Source organism: Mustela nigripes, chromosome 12, assembly GCF_022355385.1.
Source record: "Mustela nigripes isolate SB6536 chromosome 12, MUSNIG.SB6536, whole genome shotgun sequence".
Lineage (NCBI taxonomy): Eukaryota > Metazoa > Chordata > Mammalia > Carnivora > Mustelidae > Mustela > Mustela nigripes.
In genome coordinates, this window is record NC_081568.1 from 34,044,263 (window position 1) to 34,064,590 (window position 20,328).

The 20,328-nt window shown below is 39.2% G+C and overlaps 1 protein-coding gene across 4 annotated transcripts in view; it reads left to right on the forward strand.

The window, feature by feature from the left end:
• NNT (nicotinamide nucleotide transhydrogenase) overlaps positions 1-20,328 on the forward strand; it is a 92,225-nt gene that overhangs the window by 33,587 nt on the left and 38,310 nt on the right. For all 4 annotated transcript variants that reach the window (XM_059417091.1, XM_059417093.1, XM_059417090.1 and 1 more), the window contains exons 8-14: positions 11,387-11,520; positions 11,805-11,996; positions 12,907-13,060; positions 15,943-16,104; positions 17,087-17,197; positions 18,409-18,554; positions 19,786-19,981. In XM_059417091.1, the coding sequence (XP_059273074.1) occupies positions 11,387-11,520; positions 11,805-11,996; positions 12,907-13,060; positions 15,943-16,104; positions 17,087-17,197; positions 18,409-18,554; positions 19,786-19,981 (1,095 nt within the window). The remainder of the gene's footprint in view (positions 1-11,386; positions 11,521-11,804; positions 11,997-12,906; positions 13,061-15,942; positions 16,105-17,086; positions 17,198-18,408; positions 18,555-19,785; positions 19,982-20,328) is intronic.

Here is a 20,328-nt window from a genome sequence, read left to right on the forward strand (position 1 = left end):
TATTTATACAGAATTTTGCAGCTATAAGAGGTGGATTATTAAGATAATCCTTAAAAAATTTTTTATGAATGTGTCCTTTAATAATTAGGTAAAAAAGCTTGTTTTTAGCTTTTTTTCATTAAATAAATCTTTCGGGATTTCTCTAATTTGCTAAAATATGCTGTTGACTAATCACATTTCGTAAGTATTACATTTAGAAATATCTCACGGCATTCAATTTGTAAAAGCCAAGGTTTAGCTGGCCTGGCTTTCTCTCTGTTTCTTATACAATTGTGCAGAGAAAACTGGTCTCTACTTTTATGAATAGAACTCACATGTTAAATACTCTGCTTGGCTCTTTAAGCTTGGGTTAGAATCTCTGTTTGCCAACACAGCTGTCTAAAGCTTAGCCAGTGATAACATAGAGGAGGGGTTGAATCAGTATGTTGCTCCATGCACCATGAGGCTGGCTAAATCCACCCAAGTAGATGAAAGACCCATGGATCACATACTCTGCAGTTTCTTGCCATTTCTGGTCAATTACATAATCAATTATCTGTTTTTCTCATAGGTATACCTAAGTGTATAAAAACCCTTTTGTCCTTCTCTGTAGGCATTTTTATAGCTTAAAAGCCAAAGCTTTCACCCCCATTTGTGATTTTGAAATTCCAGAAGAGCCTTTGTTATGTATTGATTATGATGACTTTGGCTGTCAGAAGCAGAAATTCCTGCACATTCTGCCTTAAACAGAAAGGATATTTCTTGGGTTAGGTATGCAGAGGAAGTCCAGGCAGAAGTGTGGGTAGGTGTGCTGAAATCAGGGGTCTTTCACTGTGCTCCTGTGTTCTCTTGTCTTGCCCTGCTCGGTGAGTTGGCCCTGTCCTCAGTGCTGGAAGGAAGCAGCGGGTTGAGCCCTCTGGCATGCCCAACACAATGCCCACAGGACAAGACAGGTCAGTTCCGCTGGTTCCCTCTTGAAGAGGAAGGAAACTTCTTTTTCAGAAGCCCTGAGCAAACCTTCCCGTCTTCTTATTGGCCTTCATTGCGTTAGTGTTCATCTCTGAGCCAGTTCACGGAGACAAGGCAATGAGAAACCCCTTGGCTTACATCTGGATTTCTGAACTGGTCACTAATAAGGTGATGAGATTACCCTTAGGGCAACCAGCCTGCATCTGGAGTGGTTTCTGGGGTCAAGGTCCTACACTGTGTGGAGAAAATGGAAATCAGAGTAGTGACCAGAGGACAAACAAAGTGGGTGCTGGGTAAACAACAGCACTCAGTGCAAAATTATGTACTATTAATAACGACATTTCTTCATGTATAGATGCTGTAGTTCAGAATGTTTTTACATGCTGTACTTGCCATTGAATCAATGTATAGTATTACATTACATTAAAAATTCTCCTGGTCTTGGTAGTGCTTGTTCATGAGATATTTCTTTTGGTTTGGATAAATATATTCTGTAATTTATAATTTTAATGTCTTTGCTACTATATCGTTAAATATACTATGGCCTTGTTGAAGCAGAAAGTGTTTCTTGAGCTTGTCTAATTGGATGCCTTATAGGTCAGGAAGTCAGGAATTTCCCCGATCCAATTACATACTATTGAATAATTTCAGTAAATAATGCTAAAACTTCATTAGAATCGTTACAGAATTTTGTGGTAAATCCATTTCATCTTGGTGTCTTTTTTTTTTTTTTAAGATTTTATTTATTTATTTGAGAGAGAGAGAGGGAGAGCGAGCAAGAGAGAGCATAGGTGGGGGGGAGGGGCAGAGGCAGAGGGAGAAGCAGACTGCTCCCTGAGCAGGGCTCCTGACCAGAGCGGATGGCAGATGATGAACCAACTGAGCCACCCAGGCTCCCCTTGGTGTCTTGTCCTTAATATTTTTAGTGGTTTCCTCTTAATTTGTTTGTTTGTTTGTTTGATGTGATTAAAGTTGTCTGTGAGGGCTTGATTCTTTTCCCGGTAGAGTCTGAGAATTTATTGATTTCAGATGATCATATTAAGCCTGGTTTATTCAGTGAGGTATAATATATTGAAACTTTCTGGTAACTCTTTACTCATTGGTATTCAGTTTAAGCTAAATCCCTCTTCTGAATATCATCTTGCAGAGAGGGCAATGATATATTTTTTTGCTATATAGCCCTGGTTGTTACAGCTATTTTTATTTCTTTCTTTCTTTTTCCTTTTAAGTAAACTCTATACCCATGTGGGGCTTGAACTCATGACCCTGAGATGGAACTAAGAGTCACATGCTCTTCCAACGAAGCCCACCAGGTGCCTCTAAAGCTGTTTTCAGAAATGAGTAATTTTTTCTAGAAATTTCTTTTTTTTTTTCCAAAGATTTTTAAATTTATTTGGGGAGCAGGGGAGAGAGAGAGTGAGCAGGAAGGGGAAGGGAAGAGGAAGAGGGAGAGAGCAAATCTCAAGCAGGCTCATCTCTGGGCATGGAGCTGGATGCAGGGCTCAGTCTCACAACGCTGAGATCATGACCCAAACTGAAACCAAGAGTTGGATGCGAAACTGACTCAGCCAGCCAGACATCTCTGGAAGTTTCTAACTTTAATACTTTTAAAACTTCATCTTAGCGTTCACTTAATGAGAAGATACATAGTATGAAAAGAATTCTATGAATTCTTAAACTGTGACTTCAGTCATATTTAGGAATGTATGTGTGTGGATCACAGCCGTACATCCACACAGCTAGAAATGGTGCACAGGTGAGGCACTTTTTCAGCCTGGAGCCAATTCTGATGCACACAGAGATTCAAGGATACTCACCCATATCTGTGCCATCCCCACTCACCCTGAATAATGGCCAACCAATTAGGAAGCTATGAAAATTTTTAGATGACTGCTTTAAATACCTCAACTGTTTTAGATAATGTAACTGTTCACTAAGCTTTGAATGTAGCTTCTTTCAGTCCTAAAATATTAGTCTTCAGAGTTACAGGGAAAATTTACCTTCCCTATCCAGCCTGAACGTGGTAGGCACTAAATAGTAGTTGAGTGAATGGAAAAATGAATATTTGAATGATGACTGTGACGGCACGATGTCCTACCGTTGCCTTGGCTAAGACATGGAGACAAACATCCCCCACTGGGAGAGAACAGAATAATCTTACCATGAATGTGATGTCCAAGAACCAGGAGGAACCAAGAAATATTTCATGAAGTTGGACATCAGGTCAGATCTCTTAGCCACAGTTTGCATTGTGCCAGGAAGTACATAAAAAAAAAGTTCTCTTTGTTGATTTTTTTCTGTCATATTTTCTGTTGTCGTTGTTTTCAGTGGAGGTGGTTTGAGGAAATGTAACAATTTTGGTCTATTTGTGTAGCTGTTTTGCAGATAAAATTATAAAATTAACAGAAATGACAAAGGGGAAAGCCCAGTGGTGCCTGCTTAACAAAACAAAACAAAACACCTCTTACTGCCTTTTAAGAAGATTAACTCCTCTTCTTTTCTTTTTTTTGTAGGATTTTATTTACTTTAGAGAGAGAGCAAGCAAGGGAGAGCGTGAGCATGGTGGCAGGGAGGGCAGAAGGAGAAGCAGACTCCTCCCCACTGAGTGGGGAGCTGATGCAGGGCTTGATCTCAGGGCCCCAGGATCATGATCTGAGATGAAGCCATATGCTTAACTGACTGAGCCATCCAGGCTTCCCTTTATTTATTTTTAGTTAAAAAAATTAAAAAAAAAAAAGATTTTCAGTGTTCCAAGATTCATTGTTTATGCACCACACGCAGTGCTCCATGCAATATGTGCCTTCCTTACTACCCACCACCAGGCTCACCCAACATCCCCTGCAAAACCCTCAGTTTGTTCCTCAGAGTCCATAGTCTCTCATGGTTTATCTCCCCCTCTGATTTCCCCCAATTCACTTTTCCTTTCCTTGTCCTAATGTCCTCCATGTTCTTCTTTATGCTCCACAAGTAAGTGAAACATATGATAATTGACTGTCTCTGCTTGACTTATTTCACTCAGCATAATCTCTTCCACTCCCGGGGCGCCTGGGTGGCTCAGTGGGTTAAGCCGCTGCCTTCGGCTCAGGTCATGATCTCAGGGTCCTGGGATCGAGTCCCGCATCGGGCTCTCTGCACAGCGGGGAGCCTGCTTCCCTCTCTCTCTCTCTCTCTCTGGCTGCCTCTCCGTCTACTTGTGATTTCTCTCTGTCAAATTAATAAATAAAATCTTTAAAAAAAAAAAAATCTCTTCCACTCCCATCCATGTTGATACAAAAGTTGGATATTCATCCTTTCTGATGGAGGCATAATATTCCATTGTATATATGGACCATATCTTCTTTATCCATTTGTCTGTTGAAGGGCATCTTGGCTCTTTCCAGTTTGGCGACTGTGGCCATTGCTGCTATGAACACTGGGGTACAGTTGGCCTTTCTTTGCACTACATCTGTATCTTTGGGATAAATACCTGTAGTGCAATTGCAGGGTCATAGGGAAGCTCTATTTTTAGTTTCTTAAGGAATCTCCACACTGTTTTCCAAAGTGGCTGCACCAACTTGCATTCCCACCAACAGTGTAAGAGGGTTCCCCTTTCTCCACATCCTCTCCAACACTTGTTATTTACTATCTTGTTAATTTTGGTCATTCTAACTGGTATAAGGTGGTATCTCAATGAGGTTTTGATTTGAATCTCCCTAATGGCTAATGATGATGAACATTTTTTCATGTGTTTGTTAGCCATTTGCATTTCTTCTTTGGAGAATGTCTGTTCATGTCTTCTGCCCATTTTTTGATGTGATTATCTGTTTTTTGAGTTTTGAGTTTGAGGAATTCTTTATAGATCTTGGATATCAGCTCTTTGTCTGTAGTGTCATTTGTGAATATCTTCTCCCATTCCGTGGGTTGCCTCTTTGTTTTGTTGACGGATTCCTTTTCTGTGCAGAAACTTTTGATCTTGATAAAGTTCCAAAAGTTCATTTTCACTTTTGTTTTCTTTGCCTTTGGAGACGTGTCTTGAAAGAGGTTGCTGTGGCCAATGTTGAATAGGTTATTGCCTGTGTTCTCCTCTAGGATTCTGATAAATTCCTGTCTCACATTTCGAGTTTATCTTTGTGTGTGGTGTAAGAGAATGGTCGAGTTTCATTCTTCTACACATAGCTGTCCAATTTTCCCAGCACCATTTATTGAAGAGACTGTCTTTTTTCCACTGGATATTTTTTCCTTCTTTGTTGAAGATTATTTGACCACAGAGTTGCAGGTCTATATCTGGGCTCTCTACTCTGTTCCACTGGTCTCTGTCTGTTTTTGTGCCAGTACCATGCTGTCTTGGTGATCACAGCTTTGTAGTAAAGCTTGAAATCAGGCAATGTGATGCCCCAGTTTTGTTTTACTTTTTCAACATTTCCTTAGCAATTTGGGGTCTTTTCTGGTTCTATAAAAATTTTAGGATTTCTTGTTCTAGCACTTTGAAAAATGCCAGGCTCCCCTTTAATTAACTCTTCTGACTTCTGCAGTTATGTCTTGAAACACTTGATATGATCATTTGATTTTTTATTCTTATATCCAGAATCTATACCAGACTGTCTCTAGGGCATATGGGACATCTCTTTATATTTGAAGGATTTGAATTAAACAATTGGATATAGTATTCTCTGTGTTTTATATTATAAAAACCTTCCTGTTTGCTACCCATCCTTATTTAGGTCTCTGTCTCACTCTGTAAGTGTTTTAGAAGCACTTTGAAAGGCTGTCCTAACTGTGTAGCTTCATTTGCTGTAGCAATATTCAACTGGTAAGTAAATAGATTGGTCTAATGGCATTTTTAAGTTGTTTTAACTCTTCTGGTACAATTCTCTCTCTCTCTTTTTTTAAAGATTTTATTTACTTATTTAAAGATTTGATTATTTACTTATTTAAAGAGAGAGAGCATGACTGCACAAGTTGGGGGAGGACCAGGGGGAGAGGGACGGGCAAACCCCAGGATGACTGTGGAGCCCAACTTGTGGCTCAGTCCCACAACCCTGAGATCATGACCTGAGCCAAAACCAAGAATCAGATACTTCAATCCGCTGAGCCACCCAGGTATCCCTCTTCCAATACAACTCTTAATTTATGTCTTCAACCTAGAGAAGAAACTGGTTGTGATTATACAGGAGTACTTTATTTATTTAGGAATACTTTATTATTATTATTATTATTGTTATTTTATAAAAATAGTATGTGACTTTTGGAAATGCGGTAAAGTACAAAGTAGAAAATAAAGATCGTCTGTGATCTCTCTACTCAGTGAAAAGTACTATTAACATTTTACTGTTTCCTTTTAGCTTTTTTTCCCATGCATTTTTAAAAAGATTTTATTTATTTATTTGACAGACAGAGATCACAAGTAGGCAGAGAGGCAGGCAAAGAGAGAGGGGGGGAAGCAGGCTCCCCGCTGAGCAGAGAACCCGATGTGGGGCTTGATCCCAGCACCATGACCTGAGACAAAGGCAGAGGCTTTAACCCACTGAGCCACCCAGGTGCCCCTCCATGCATTTTTATCCTGTTGGATCAGGATATAATATCATTTTCATTTTTCACATTTATTTTATTTTAAAGATTTTGTTTATTTATTTGACAGAGAGAGAGATAGAGAGAGCACAAGCAGGGGGAGCAGCAGGCAGAGGGAGAAGGAGAAGCAGGTTCTCCGCAGAGCAGGGAACCTGATGTGGGACTCAATCCCAGGACCCTGGGAACATGACCTGAGCCGACAGCAGGCACTTAATTAACTGAACCACCCAGGCGCCCCTCATTTTTCCCATTTAGTACTTTATCATAAGTTTTCTCCTTCATATAGCATGATGAGTCATTAAGAAATTTTTGTATATATATTTTAATTTTGGGCGGATTTTCTTATTTTAATACACCACATTTTATTCAATGGTTAACACAAAATTGGGCTTTTCATTTAATTCCACTTTTGGTCAATTAAAAATAATGTGCTAACATTTTTTCTGTGTTATTTCATCATGTGTGCCTTCATTTATTTCCCTGGGATTAATCAAATCTTAGAAGTGGAATTACTGGTTGAGTGGATATCAACATTTTTGGCTGGTTGATACATGTTGGTAAATTACGCTTTCCTGAAACTTTTACGTAGTTCATAATCTCATCAATGGATCATCCAGCTAATTGTTTCACTTCAACATTGTTATGATTTTTAAAAGATTTTATTTTTAAGTAATTTCTACACCCAGTGTGGGGCTTGAATTTATAACCCCAAGATGATGAGTCTTATGCTCTACTGAATGAGCCATCTGGATCCCCCCATTATTAGGATTTTTTGGTTCTTTCATTTTGAGAGACAAAAAAAAGTATCTCACTTTTTGTAACTTTGATTCATATAAGGGTGAACTTTTTTTTTTTAATTTGGTCATTACCATTTCTTTTAGCATTGACCATTTGTGTTTGTTTTTCATGTATTAGGATCTTAGTGTTTTGTCTTTATTAAATTTTTTATTATATTGAATTATATTAAATTTTTATTATATTAACTTTTTGTCATATTGATTTTTGAGGAGTATAATACATACACATTTCATATTTAAATCTATTGATGTTTTCCTTATTTTCCCCATTGCTCTAATTTAAGAAATACTTTTTAATTCAAAGACTAGAGAGAGATTCACCAAGGTTTCCTTTTTTCTTTTTCTTTATGGGTTGATTCTCTCTCTCTTTTTAAGATGTTATTTATTTATTTGACAGAGATCACAAGTAGGCAGAGAGGCAGGCAGAGAGAGAGAGGAGGAAGCAGGCTCCCCGCTGAGCAGAGAGCCCGATGGGGGGCTGGATCCCAGGACCCTGAGATCATGACCTGAGCTGAATGTAGAGCCTTAACTCACTGAGCTACCCAGGTGCTCCAGTTCTCTCTCTTTTGAAAAATTTTATTTAAGTGATTTCTGCACCCAATGTGAGGCTTAAACTCACGACCCCAACATCAAGAGTTGCATGCTCTCCTGATTGAGTCACAGGTGCCACAAAGGCTCATTCTCTTTTATAATTCATTCTAATCAATAGAATTTAGAATTTAGTTTGAAGTCTGATATTAGATTTGGGTAGATTCCCCTCCCCCCATATCTCACTGATCATCTTATACCTTTTGTTCCTTCCATTTTGTGATGTCACATTTATCATATATTACGTTTTTACCCTAGTAGGCCATCAGGGTAAGACAGTATTTTGAAATTGCCTTCTTAGTCTTCCTCTTGAACTATTCTTTGAGGATTTGCTCATTTGGAACTTTTATGTTCCAAATTTATGTACTCTGCTCCTCTTTTGGCTCTATTTTTTCCCTTCTGTTTTCAATTTTCATTTCTACACTTTTAGAATTTTCAAAAAATTAATCCACATGTGAATACTTAAAGCCAGCTGCACTGTTATATTCATCATTGTATTCCCTGTAGCCTTTATTGATTTTTTTTTAAATTACAAAATTAAAACTAGCTCTTACAGAAAATTTAGGAGATAAAAGCACGAAGAAGAAAATATTCTTAACCACTCAAGATGTCCTGCTATGGTTAAATATTATACAACATACAATTTACTAGAAACTATATAGTATGTGTAGTGTTTCATGTATATATAAAATATATATAAAATTCATATATGTATATATAAAAATTATTTTTACATTAAGGCAGCAGTTATACCTACTGTTTTGCTGTGTGCATTTTACTTATAATAGTTTCATGTATTCTAAATATTCCTCCATGATTTAAATAAATTTTAACTCACCCTCTAGTTATTTGACTAAGGAAATTACTTTATGTGAAGGAATAGCCTGTCCTTTCAAAAGTGAATGGACGTCAGACTGACAGTATAGACAGAATACTTACTGTCTTTTTTTTTTTAAATCTTTTTAAATTTTATTTTATTTTATTTATTTATTTGAGAGAGAGATAGTGAGAAAGAGCATGAGCGAGGAGAAGGTCAGAGGGAGAAGCAGACTCCCCATGGAGCTGGGCGCCTGATGCGGGACTCGATCCCCGGACTCCGGGATCATGACCTGAGCCGAAGGCAGTCGTCCAAGCAACTGAGCCACCCAGGCGTCCCCTTACTGTCTTTTTAAAGATACAAGTGTGTGCATTTAAAGTTGTGTCAGCCAGTGCCTAATTGTTTTGTGAAGGTTGAGTGAATAAAAGCAAAGACAAATCGGTGGTATATCGGATGTTTTCTAGGGAGCCTAAATGTTTTTGGCCACTTCAAGTCACTAGGGTGACACAGTCCAGAACTGATCCTTAGCGCTCGCTGGGTCAGAAGAAGGAAGGATTCCAGAATTTTTAGGGTGGGAGGAATTCGATGCCAAATTGAATTTGTGAAGCCTGTGCCTTTAAAGTGGGGGCAGTTAGAAGTCAAAGGGGGTGCATTTGGACCCAGATTGCCCCATCAGGCATATCCCCCTAAGACTGGAGGGAACAAGTAAGGTGTGAGGAAAAGCTGTTGCAAGCAAGAGGCCGGTTCACAGAGAGGAGGTCGTGGACTAGAAAAGAGGAAGAAGGACGATCGGAAACACCTAGAAAGTACACATTGGCACTTGAAGTTTGACAGTTTATGTGGATGCGACCATGTGATCCATAGCTTTATATTATCTCAGAGCTCAGCAGCCTGACCTCTGGGGGTGGGGGTGGGGGCAAGAGTCCTCAGATGTATGTTCGTTGCAGCCCCAAATTCTTATGTTTGAGTAAAGTTTAAATATCCAGGATGGCTTTGTTGGACTGTAGTGGGGGAGAGTAGAGGAAAGGGATATTTCCAGAAAATTTTGAGAGGTGGTGAAACCACCAGGACTTCAGAGTGTTGTCTCTGGGGGAAATACCTCCTCGTTGCTCTTTCATGGAGAGTCAAAGGGTTATCCAACAAACCATGTGACAGCTGGCCCTGCGTGGCTGGAACAGAAGGTCCAGCGGGGCAGTCATGAGAGAAAGAGTGCTTATACCCAGTCAGGAAGGCCTTCATCAAGAGGAGGCCTGGGATTTGGACTTTATCTTGGCGGTATACAGTTGGTGTTGAGAAAGAGAGAGGTACTATATAAATACCCCTTTGTACCTTTACAACCATTTTTTTCCACATATGCTACAAATCTTTATTTTTCTTTTTTTGAATCACATGTATTCCAGCCAAGTGGATTGAAAAACAGATAATTATAGTGCAAATTTTATTTTATATTTATTTCCATTTATAAAATCAATAGTGGTCTTCCTAAAATTCTGTAAACAGAGTTGAAAACTTTCTGAAAGAGGAGACAATGATACTTAGGCTATTAACTCTCTACTTTTCTACTACCAGTCTCACACGTTTATTTCCTTTGTCTTTTGGCTAACCCATATATTGTTCCGTGGAACTTGAGCATTGTAATATACTGATGGTGTGGGCCCTGTTGAATGTTACTAATATAGGTTAGGTTGAAAAATCTTAACGTTTGGTGCTTTATCTTCTATGTAAGAATCAGTGAGTGAATTTTTTAAAAAATATTTTATTTATTTGACAGAGATCACAAGTAGGCAGAGAGGCTGGCAGAGAGTGAGGGGGAAGCAGGCTCCCTGCTGAGCAGAGAGCCCGATGCGGGGCTTGATCCCAGGACCCTGAGATCATGACCTGAGCTGAAGGAAGAGGCTTCAACCCACTGAGCCACCCAGATGCTCTGTCAGCGAATGAATTTTAAGTGTGAACTATCTCATGGCTAGAGTGTTCTATGAGAACAGAGTTCTTTTCTGTTTATCTACCAGTATATTCTGAGCACTAGTATAAGGCTCAACTCACCAGAAGCAGAATTAACAGTGTGCAGAGGGAATAAAAGTGTATGCGTGATTCTCAATTCTAATCCCAAACTGGGATTTCCTATTGTTTTCATTTCATGGCATTCTTCTGTCCGTCCTTGAAGTTATCCGGTGTTAAATGAAGGTAGATTAATAAAACATGTGGGAAAGTCTGGTGAAGTTTGTTAAGATGTTTGGAAATATTTAATTTAATTAAATTAATATTTAATTTAATTTAATTCATAAATTATTATTGAATATTCCCTTGACAATTGTGATCTTTATGAATTGTCCAATTCAGATACACGTATTTTCCTTAATAGCTTACTATATGCATTTAAAAAGAGATGGGCCAAATGTTTGTGTTTTCATGAGTGCCCTTGGATGTAAACCCGTTTGGAAGAACAGGGTTGCGTGAAGTAAAGGGCGAGATCCCTCCTGCATGTTGACTTTGCAGTTCCTACTTACTACGTTTCTTCCTAGGAGGATGACCAGTTTCGACGGTGTGATGGACTTTTGGGGTATCTTGAAAGAATTAAAATTTCAGATGTTAACATTTTTGAGTGTCCAGAGACAACTATAATAATTAGGAAATAAGAGTTTGAAGAAAGCATAATATAATTTGTGCTGTTCTCTTTGATTTTTATCAGGTAAAAAAGCTCCAGTTTTATTTAGTAAAGAGATGATTGAGTCAATGAAGGAAGGTTCAGTTGTTGTGGATTTAGCTGCTGAGGCTGGCGGAAACTTTGAGACCACTAAGCCAGGAGAACTTTATGTCCATAAGGTATAGCAAACAGCTTCTTCCGTGTACGAACCGACTCCCAGGTATTTAGTGATTTGTAAGGGAATGTTTATTCCTTTAAGTATTCAGAGAAACTGAGGCCTGAAAATTTTTAAAATTAAAAACAGGTATATTTAAAGCTCTTTTGAAATCTGTATTTGTTTGTGAGATGTGTATATATTTATAAAGGTATGTAATTTCACAACTTAGCCTTGGCTATGGCGGAAACGTGTTCTAGAAGGATTGTGAAGAGATTGACCTTTCTGACTGTAGTTTTGTTTATGTAGGGAGTTACTCACATCGGCTACACAGACCTTCCCAGCCGAATGGCCACGCAGGCCAGTACCTTATATTCCAACAACATCACCAAGCTCCTGAAGGCCATCAGCCCTGACAAAGATAATTTTTATTTTGAAGTGAAAGATGACTTCGACTTTGGTACGATGGGTCATGTCATTAGAGGAACTGTAGTGATGAAGGTAAGGGAAGACACCTGTTCCCTCCTGCGTTTTCATTAAAACTGTGTTTTAAGATTTCTGTTTTATGGAAGGATCATATGCTGGAACTGAGATAAAATCTAATAAAGGGTTGATGTGTTGGGTTTATACCCATAAAAAGTGTTTAGAAATGCAGAATGATTTAAAGAAAAACATCACAAAGGCTTACATACACGTGAACTCATCCAAAATATGCATTGCTTTTGAAAAACAAACAAACAAAACAAAAAACCGGAACTGAATAAGGTAAAAGTTAAACTTTCCCCTTGCCATCTATCTCCTTTTAGGGGATTGGTCTATGTTTTTTCCATATATGTGCATATAGAAACTATCCATGCATGTGTACAAACATACTGTATTTACTGTACAAACATACTGTATCCATGCATGTGTACAAACATACATATTTTATAAAATAAGTTAAAGTGACATGAATTTATTTAAGATTACTTTTTTTTTTAAAAAGCTTTTATTTATTTATTTATTTGGCAGACAGAGATCACAAGTAGGCAGAGAAGCAGGCAGAGAGAGAGGGGAAGTAGGCTCCCCGCTGAGCAGAGAGCCCAATGTAGGGCTCGGTCCCGGGACCCTGCGATCATGACCTGAGCCAAAGGCAGAGGCTTTAACCCACTGAGCCACCCAGGCGCCCCATTTAAGATTACATTAAAGAGGCGACTGGCTGGCTCAATCAGTAGAGCATACTGCAACTCTTGATCTCAGGGTTGTAAGTTCAAGCCCATGTTGGGTGTAGAGATTGTTTAAAACTAAATCTTTAAAAAAAATATGTTTAAAAGAAGCCTCCCTCCCACCCCCAGCACAGTCACTATCTTCTGTGTTTTTGACATGCAGGACTGACTGTTAAAAAAATGTCTGTTTTTCTAATTTCTCTTAGGATGGTGAAGTGATTTTCCCCGCTCCCACCCCAAAAAATATTCCTCAAGGTGCCCCAGTAAAACCAAAGACAGTGGCTGAGCTGGAAGCTGAGAAAGCAGCTACAGTCACCCCCTTCAGGAAGACGATGACTACGGCTTCTGCATATACAGCTGGTGAGAGCCCCATTTATGAGGATGGGGTCCTGATGGTTTGGATTTGTAAGAAATGCATTAAGTGTCAAAATTAGTGTCATGAGATTCTGTTGTCCTCCTTTGGATTCCATGAGGAAGTGGGCCTGTTAGAAGCAAGTTTACGTAAACGGGTTACTAGTCTCACCTCCGAGGCCTTGGGGACCACGCTGATGGCTGACCCCAGAGACACAGGCACTTGCTAGATATTGGAATAAATGTGTGTGAAAGCATAGACGGGCTGTTAATGCTTTTCTTTCACAGAAAACACTTAAAATACAGCTGTTAAGAGTTTCATCTTACATCAAATATATTGGGTAGTGATGTGTGTCAGATTGTGTTGGTGCTAAGTGCCTATATATGTGGTTATTTATTTATCTTTATGAGTTATAAAACATCAGTTATGATTGTCTGCATGTTGGGTAAGACTGGGGAACCACATGTTTGTGGTGAAGAATAAACAGTAGGAGACAGGTGCGGCCCTTGGTTCTTTGTCGAACATCCTAAGTTCTTCACCTAGTAACAAATTTCAGTTTTGAAATTTTCATTTCTTTAAAATTTAACACAAATTCTTTGACTTTTTCATCTTTAGGAAAACATTAAGCAGTTGCTGTAAAATAGTGGTAAATATTCATTCTGGTTATGAAGTGTTAGAGTCTGAAGTATGGACATTTGGTTTTTAAATTGGTTTCTCTCTCATCAGATGAATTAAAATTATTTAGATCTACTTGGAGCCAAAGCAAAAACAAAACAAAAGCAAGCTATAAAGAATTAAGGACCATCAGCAGGCACATAATTCTTGTAGCCTCAGCATTCTCCAAATTCCCCTGTGAGCCCAGATGTTTGAAAGAGAAAAATATAACTCTTCTTGAAGAAAGAGCAATTCTCAGCAAGATGACTGAAAGCCTCTGGTTGTGGACATGGTGAATAAATGGGGCAATGTCCCTACTTGCACTTGCTTGTTTAAAAAAAAAAGAAAGAAAGAAAGAAAGAAACCAGATTATTATATTGTACCTGGAGAGGATTCTTGGGAAGACTGTAAATTTCCATTTCTCTTTGCGATTCGTCAGGAAATACAGTGAGGCACATATGATGTTTTATTTTTCTAGGTTGCACTTTTGTTTGTTGAGGTTTATTGTATTTTAATAGATTTGAAATTAGCATATTTTAGTGAATAAAAGAATGGCCTGATACTTGTTTTTCTTTACCTTAAACTTTTTCCTTTATAATAAAAACAAGTATTTTTCTTTTATGTGTGTGTTAGGAATCTATTTGAATAGCATTCTCCAAAGAATATGATTTGCTTTCTTTTCCCTTTCTTTTTTTTCTCTGCCTTTCTCTTTCCTCTGTTACAAAGACTATAGAAATACATTATTATTATTAAATATACTATAGAAAAGATACTAGTTTACTAAAGAGTTGATTAAAAAAACCTTTACATAGGTGATTTTTATCTTAGATGCCCAATAAAAAATGGACTCCAGATTATGATAATTTAGTGCTGCTTGATTAATGTGCTAGTTTAATGAATGCTAGGCATTACACTAAATACTTCATATACTATTTACTCTCTACAAAACCTCAGTGAGGTGGGCATATTATTATTTTCTTTTTCCAGGAGAGGACAGAGAGGGTTGATAATTTTACAGATGATGATACTATGCCACAGAGAAGTTACTATGGCACAGAGAAGTTAAGTAACTTGCCTGAGATCACACAGCTAGCAAGCAGCAGACCAACAGTTTGAACGAGGCAGTCTGGCTTATGAAAACATATTCTTAACCACAACTCTATATAGCTTCTCTGATGTTTAATTAGAGCACAAAACAATATTCTGTCTCCTCTCCCTCCAGATGGTCAACAGGCCATGTATTGGAACCCTGGGCATTTTATATGTAGTAGAGGAATATAAATTAAAACTGCAGTCTTACTACATGATCTAAAGTAAAATTAATGTCAATTCTTAGATGTTCTAGCTGTGCCACTTATAAAGAAATACTTTGTATCGAGGGGGAAAAGAGTACCTTACTCAAGAAAGTTGAATTCCAGCTCCCTGGTGCCCCCTTTGCATTCTGTTTTTACTGACCACTAGGTAACCCTTCCTTCTGTTGCAGAACAGCGGTCCACATGGTTGCTATTAGGAAAGGCAATAATTAAAGATGTATGTTCAGAGCTGACTGCTTGTATTCTGCACATTCTTAATTTAATTTGTTTTTTTTTTTTTTCATTTTCTTTGTAAAATCCTGTTTGCTGACTTGGTGTTAAGGCTGGAGCTGAGTGCCCCGGCCAGCAGTCCAGTCCAGCTTCAGGAGCAATTGCAAAACTCCTGTCCCGGGGGTGGAGGGGGTGGAGGAGAGGCCATATGTTTTGGGGAGGTGCTGGAGTGAATGAAATCCTTCCTACTCTTTTAAAATCCCTCTTCCTCAGCCAAAGCTGAGTGACATGACATTGGCTTCAAAACACTCCTGCCTTATAAAGGTCATGTCTTGCCCAAGTAGAAAATGCTTGGGTAGATCCCATGTAGGTTTCTAATTCTGGGACAAAAGCACTTGTATACACATGTGGCAGTGTCAATGAAAGTCAAAACAGGGGAGAGGACAATGGGGAAATTGTTATTAAGGTGACTCATAAATTTCACTAGGTCTTTACAGCTTATTTTATTTTAGGTGGTGGTGGTCAGGAAGCCGAGTTTTGTTCGTAATCCCTTTAGCTTCCCCTGCCCCCCATTGTGAAATGTGTAAAAAAATCTCACTATTGGAAGACTCCTTACTGGCTACAGAATGTACAAGCATTGACTATTTCACATTTGTGTGTGCTTTTAATCCTGAGATAATTGGATCCCAGCTCACACTCTTCTCTTTCTGTAGGTCTCACTGGGATTCTGGGTTTGGGCATTGTGGCGCCCAATTTAGCCTTTTCCCAGATGGTGACCACTTTTGGCTTGGCGGGCATCGTGGGCTACCACACTGTCTGGGGAGTGACCCCTGCTCTCCACTCACCGCTGATGTCTGTGACTAATGCAATCTCAGGTTTGCTCTTCTCTCATTTTTCTCTCATTTTAAGTTTTCATGGGCTTATTCAACTTTCCAGTTGCTTTCAATGAGGTTTCCAAAGTCTTTATTTACAAGTTGTATGGCTTGGCCTCTTGAGGTGGGTGGTTTGGGCTCCCAGAGTGGGGAGGGCAGGGCTAGAAGTGAGGGTCCAGCAGAGTGAGTGTGTCAGGCCTTTGGGCTGCTCACATTCCAAGCAGTGCAGAGCCATTGTTCGTTCTTTCGATTGTAATTTCCTTTAAAGAAAGGATTCCTCTGATATCACAGAATCGTGCAGCATCGTTTAGGGACTAGTCTTAGATTCATCTAAACATTCAGCGGTAAGCAGGCCACAGCTGTCGTCAGACTTACTGTGAAGCCTTTGGAACAGGAACCAGCTGGCCAGCCAGGGAGGCATCCGCCGAGCCTCACACTGTGCTGTGAGTCTTCGCAGGGGTCCGTGTCCACACAGCTGCCCAGGAGCTCTTCTCTTTGGCCCCCAGAGATGCTCAGATCTGAGGTGGGAGACCCACCTCGGACAGTCGGGTGTGGGGCCTGCCCTGGCGTGGAGGCCTCGTGCTGCCAGTGCTCCAGACACAGCCGCGGGGGGGCTCTGCAGGGATCGTGGCGAATTCCAAGGGGCAGCGTGTTCTGGAGCGCTCAGAGTCCTGGCTTTGCCCTCCTCTGTTTATAGTTCATGCATAGCTCCGTCCAGTTCAGAAGCTTATCTCACCACGCTGCCTTTTTATCTCTTGTCCAATGACATGATCGGTTTAGATCTTTATCGGGCGCACAGAGCTAGAAAGTTAAAGGAAGTCCAAAGTTTTATGCAGAAGAAGTTTTAACTCTTGGCCCACAAGCATACTCCAGTGATGGTGGCGCATGAGGACTTTCTCTGTTGTGCCTGTCCTTGTGAGACCCTGTGACATTTCATTTGTCCTTGTCTCTACAACCATTCACCATCTTGATTCTTTCTTCCTAGGGTTGACCGCAGTTGGTGGGCTGGCGCTAATGGGAGGCCATGTGTATCCTTCCACAACCTCTCAGGGCCTTGCCGCTCTTGCTACATTTATTTCCTCAGTCAACATTGCAGGTACGGTACTGAGAGAGTCCAGAGTGCTATTAAAAAAAAATTATTTATTTGCACAAGTTCTAGACCCAGAGTGGGGCTCGAACTCACAATCCCAAGATCAAGAGTCACATACGCTTTCACCTGAGCCAGCCAGGTGCCGCCCCGGCTTGAGTGCTTTTTTTTTTTTTTTCTTTTAAAGATTTTATTTATTTATTTGAGAGAGAGAGAGGGAAGGCATGAGTGGAGGGGAAGGGCAGAAGGGAAGCGGGAGAACTAGTTTCTTGTCTCACAGAGTCAAATGAATCTTGTCAACAACAGAGAGTGAATAGAGCATTAGAAGTTCATTAAGTGAAGACACAGAGAAAGCTCTCGAGAGTGAGGGGTTCCTGACCGGGTTGCCCTTGAGTGCTATTATTAATGGGGACATGAGAAGCAAATATCAATCCATACAGAATAGACATTTGGATTTTTTTTAGACATTTGAATTTCAAGAATTTGATTGTGCCTTTAAACATTGTTTTACTCAGACCATGAATGCGCTCTGTGAAGAAAAATCATTTTGCCCACTTGTAATTTTTAGAAACTGTTTGATAAAAGAACACCCCCTCCCTCAGTGCCCCAAAATAATAAATAAGCAAAATGATTGTCTTGCTGCAAGTTAACTGGGAAGTTATTGAATGCATAGTTTTGAATTAAGTTAACTTGTAGCTATCACCATAACATCTGTAAATGAGTATACTGTTAGATAAAATTTTAGCCTTTGCCTTATCTTAGCTTGTGTTTCTGAAAACTGAAAGCCTAGCACATTACTTGGGTAAACTCATTTGATGCTATGTTGTAGCCGAAAAATTAATTGATGGCTCAAAGAAATCTGGTGCCTGTTGATGTGGCATTTTTTTTTCTTTTATCACTTATTATAGGTTTAACAAAACAGAATAACTTATTCGAAAAAAATACTGGCCTTTGATCTTTTGCATTCCCAAGCTGTCTGAATGCCTGTTTACTTGTAGTCATGCAGAAATAGTTGGAAGTTTTCTTCCTGAATATAAGGTTTCCTGCCTTCAGTGAAACTGGCTTGAGTGTTAGAATGAATTTTAATTTTGAGGTTCTAAAATGTTATTAATATATTTATCCCTTGGTGATCAAGATGTCTTTAAAATGGAGAAATTGCGCCAGTTTGAAAATCATGTTGCTCAAAATACCTCTTTCTGTTTCATATTTACTTTGATAAGGCGGATTTCTGGTGACCCAGAGAATGCTGGACATGTTCAAGCGTCCCACGGATCCCCCAGAATTCAATTACCTGTATCTGCTCCCTGCTGCTACCTTTGTTGGAGGATATCTGGCTGCCCTCTCTAGTGGTTATAACATTGAACAAGTAAGAGACTGTCTTGAGAATTTTTATTTTTGCCACCGTGTTTTCTTTCCCACTAGTCAACATCATCATTACCCAAATTCAGGCTCCACCAAGCAAATACAATAACTCTAGAAACATCTTGGTCAACTAGAGCATTCCTGTCCCCTAAGAATCAAGACCCTGGATTCTAGAAACGGATTTGCCTGCTACCTGGATGTGCTAATGTGGGTTTACCTGTTTGTCCCTCAATTTTTCCACTTGTAAAAAGTGTCAAAAGTTTATTTTGTACCTGTATGGATTGTTGTGGGGATACAATGAAATAATTGGCAAGAGAATCTGAAAATTTTCTGTTAAGTACTGTTAGTCTTTTTCCTACTTTCTTCTCCTACAAACTCAGTGTATCATCTCTTGTAACCAGGAGATGTTATGTCAATGCATTTAAAAAAGATAGTGTAAAAATGAGTGTTAAAGAAAAACAGAAATAATCAAGTTGAACTTTGAAAGTTCCATGTCTCAATGTGATTATAATAGAGACTCAACTTTGTCCTGAACACAGTATTTTTTTTTAATCACTTTTTAATGACTACTGGGAGATTGCAACTGACAGCAGAAAGAACATGTCTCCCTTGGTTTCTGCTGTTTCCAACATTTCTTACTTGTTGAGTGAACAAAATCTTTTTTGAGAAGAGTTGGAGTGGTATGTCAGAGAGACCCTCTGAATCCTGCAATTGCTATTTTCTGATCATGTGACCTTGGAAGAATTATGTAACCTTAAGTTTTGGTTTTTTCTTTTGTAAAATGAGGATGATAATTCTTTCAACTTCCATGAATCTCATGGGACTGACTTGAGTAAAGTGGATGTTATGGTCCCTGGCATTTATAGCATCAGGGGTTGGCTCCTTTACAGCGTTTGGTCAGGTCTGGTTCCCATTATAACTCTGTTTAAATTCAGGTACTTTTTAATGCATTCATGCATGCTAACCAATCCAATCCACCACCCCCCCCCCCCCAGTTTCATAAATGGTATAATTACAAGTACAAATTAAGATATTTAATTTGTTAATTTTCCTAATGGATGGAAACATGTATTGAAACATTCAAAGAAGAAGAAGTCCTACTGGTCCCTTCATTGTCTGAATTTAAAATTGTTCTTACGAAATCGTGTTTCCTCAAGAGAAGTTCTCCCTGTGGTAATAGACTGGATGTTTTGATAGTCTTTCTTTCTCTCTTCTCTTCTCTTTCTTTTAAAAAGATCATGTATCTGGGCTCAGGTCTCTGCTGTGTTGGTGCCCTGGCCGGCCTTTCCACCCAGGGAACAGCTCGTCTTGGCAATGCATTGGGCATGATTGGGGTGGCCGGAGGCCTGGCAGCCACCCTCGGAGGCCTGAAACCATCCCCAGAACTGTTAGCTCAGATGTCTGGAGCAATGGCTTTGGGCGGTACCATTGGTAAGCACTTGGTGGAATTCTGCCTTTATGGGAACACATGCCCATTTTTTAGCTCACCCTTTTGACATAGTTGATCTACCTTCTCAATGTTGATGCTTTCAAATGTTTATATTTTAATGAGAATTACACCAACTATGATTGTTCACCAAAATAAATACATTGTACACAAATTATATTATTCATAACTTTCTAATTTGTTAGTTTTTTTTTTCTGTGCTCTTGAGATTACCCATATTATAGCTGTTTTTAGACACGTTGTGTGAAGGTGGGCTTTTTTCCATCTCTTCCCAACTCCATCTTTAATGACATACATTGGTAGCTTGAAATTGACCATGGTGGTTACATTT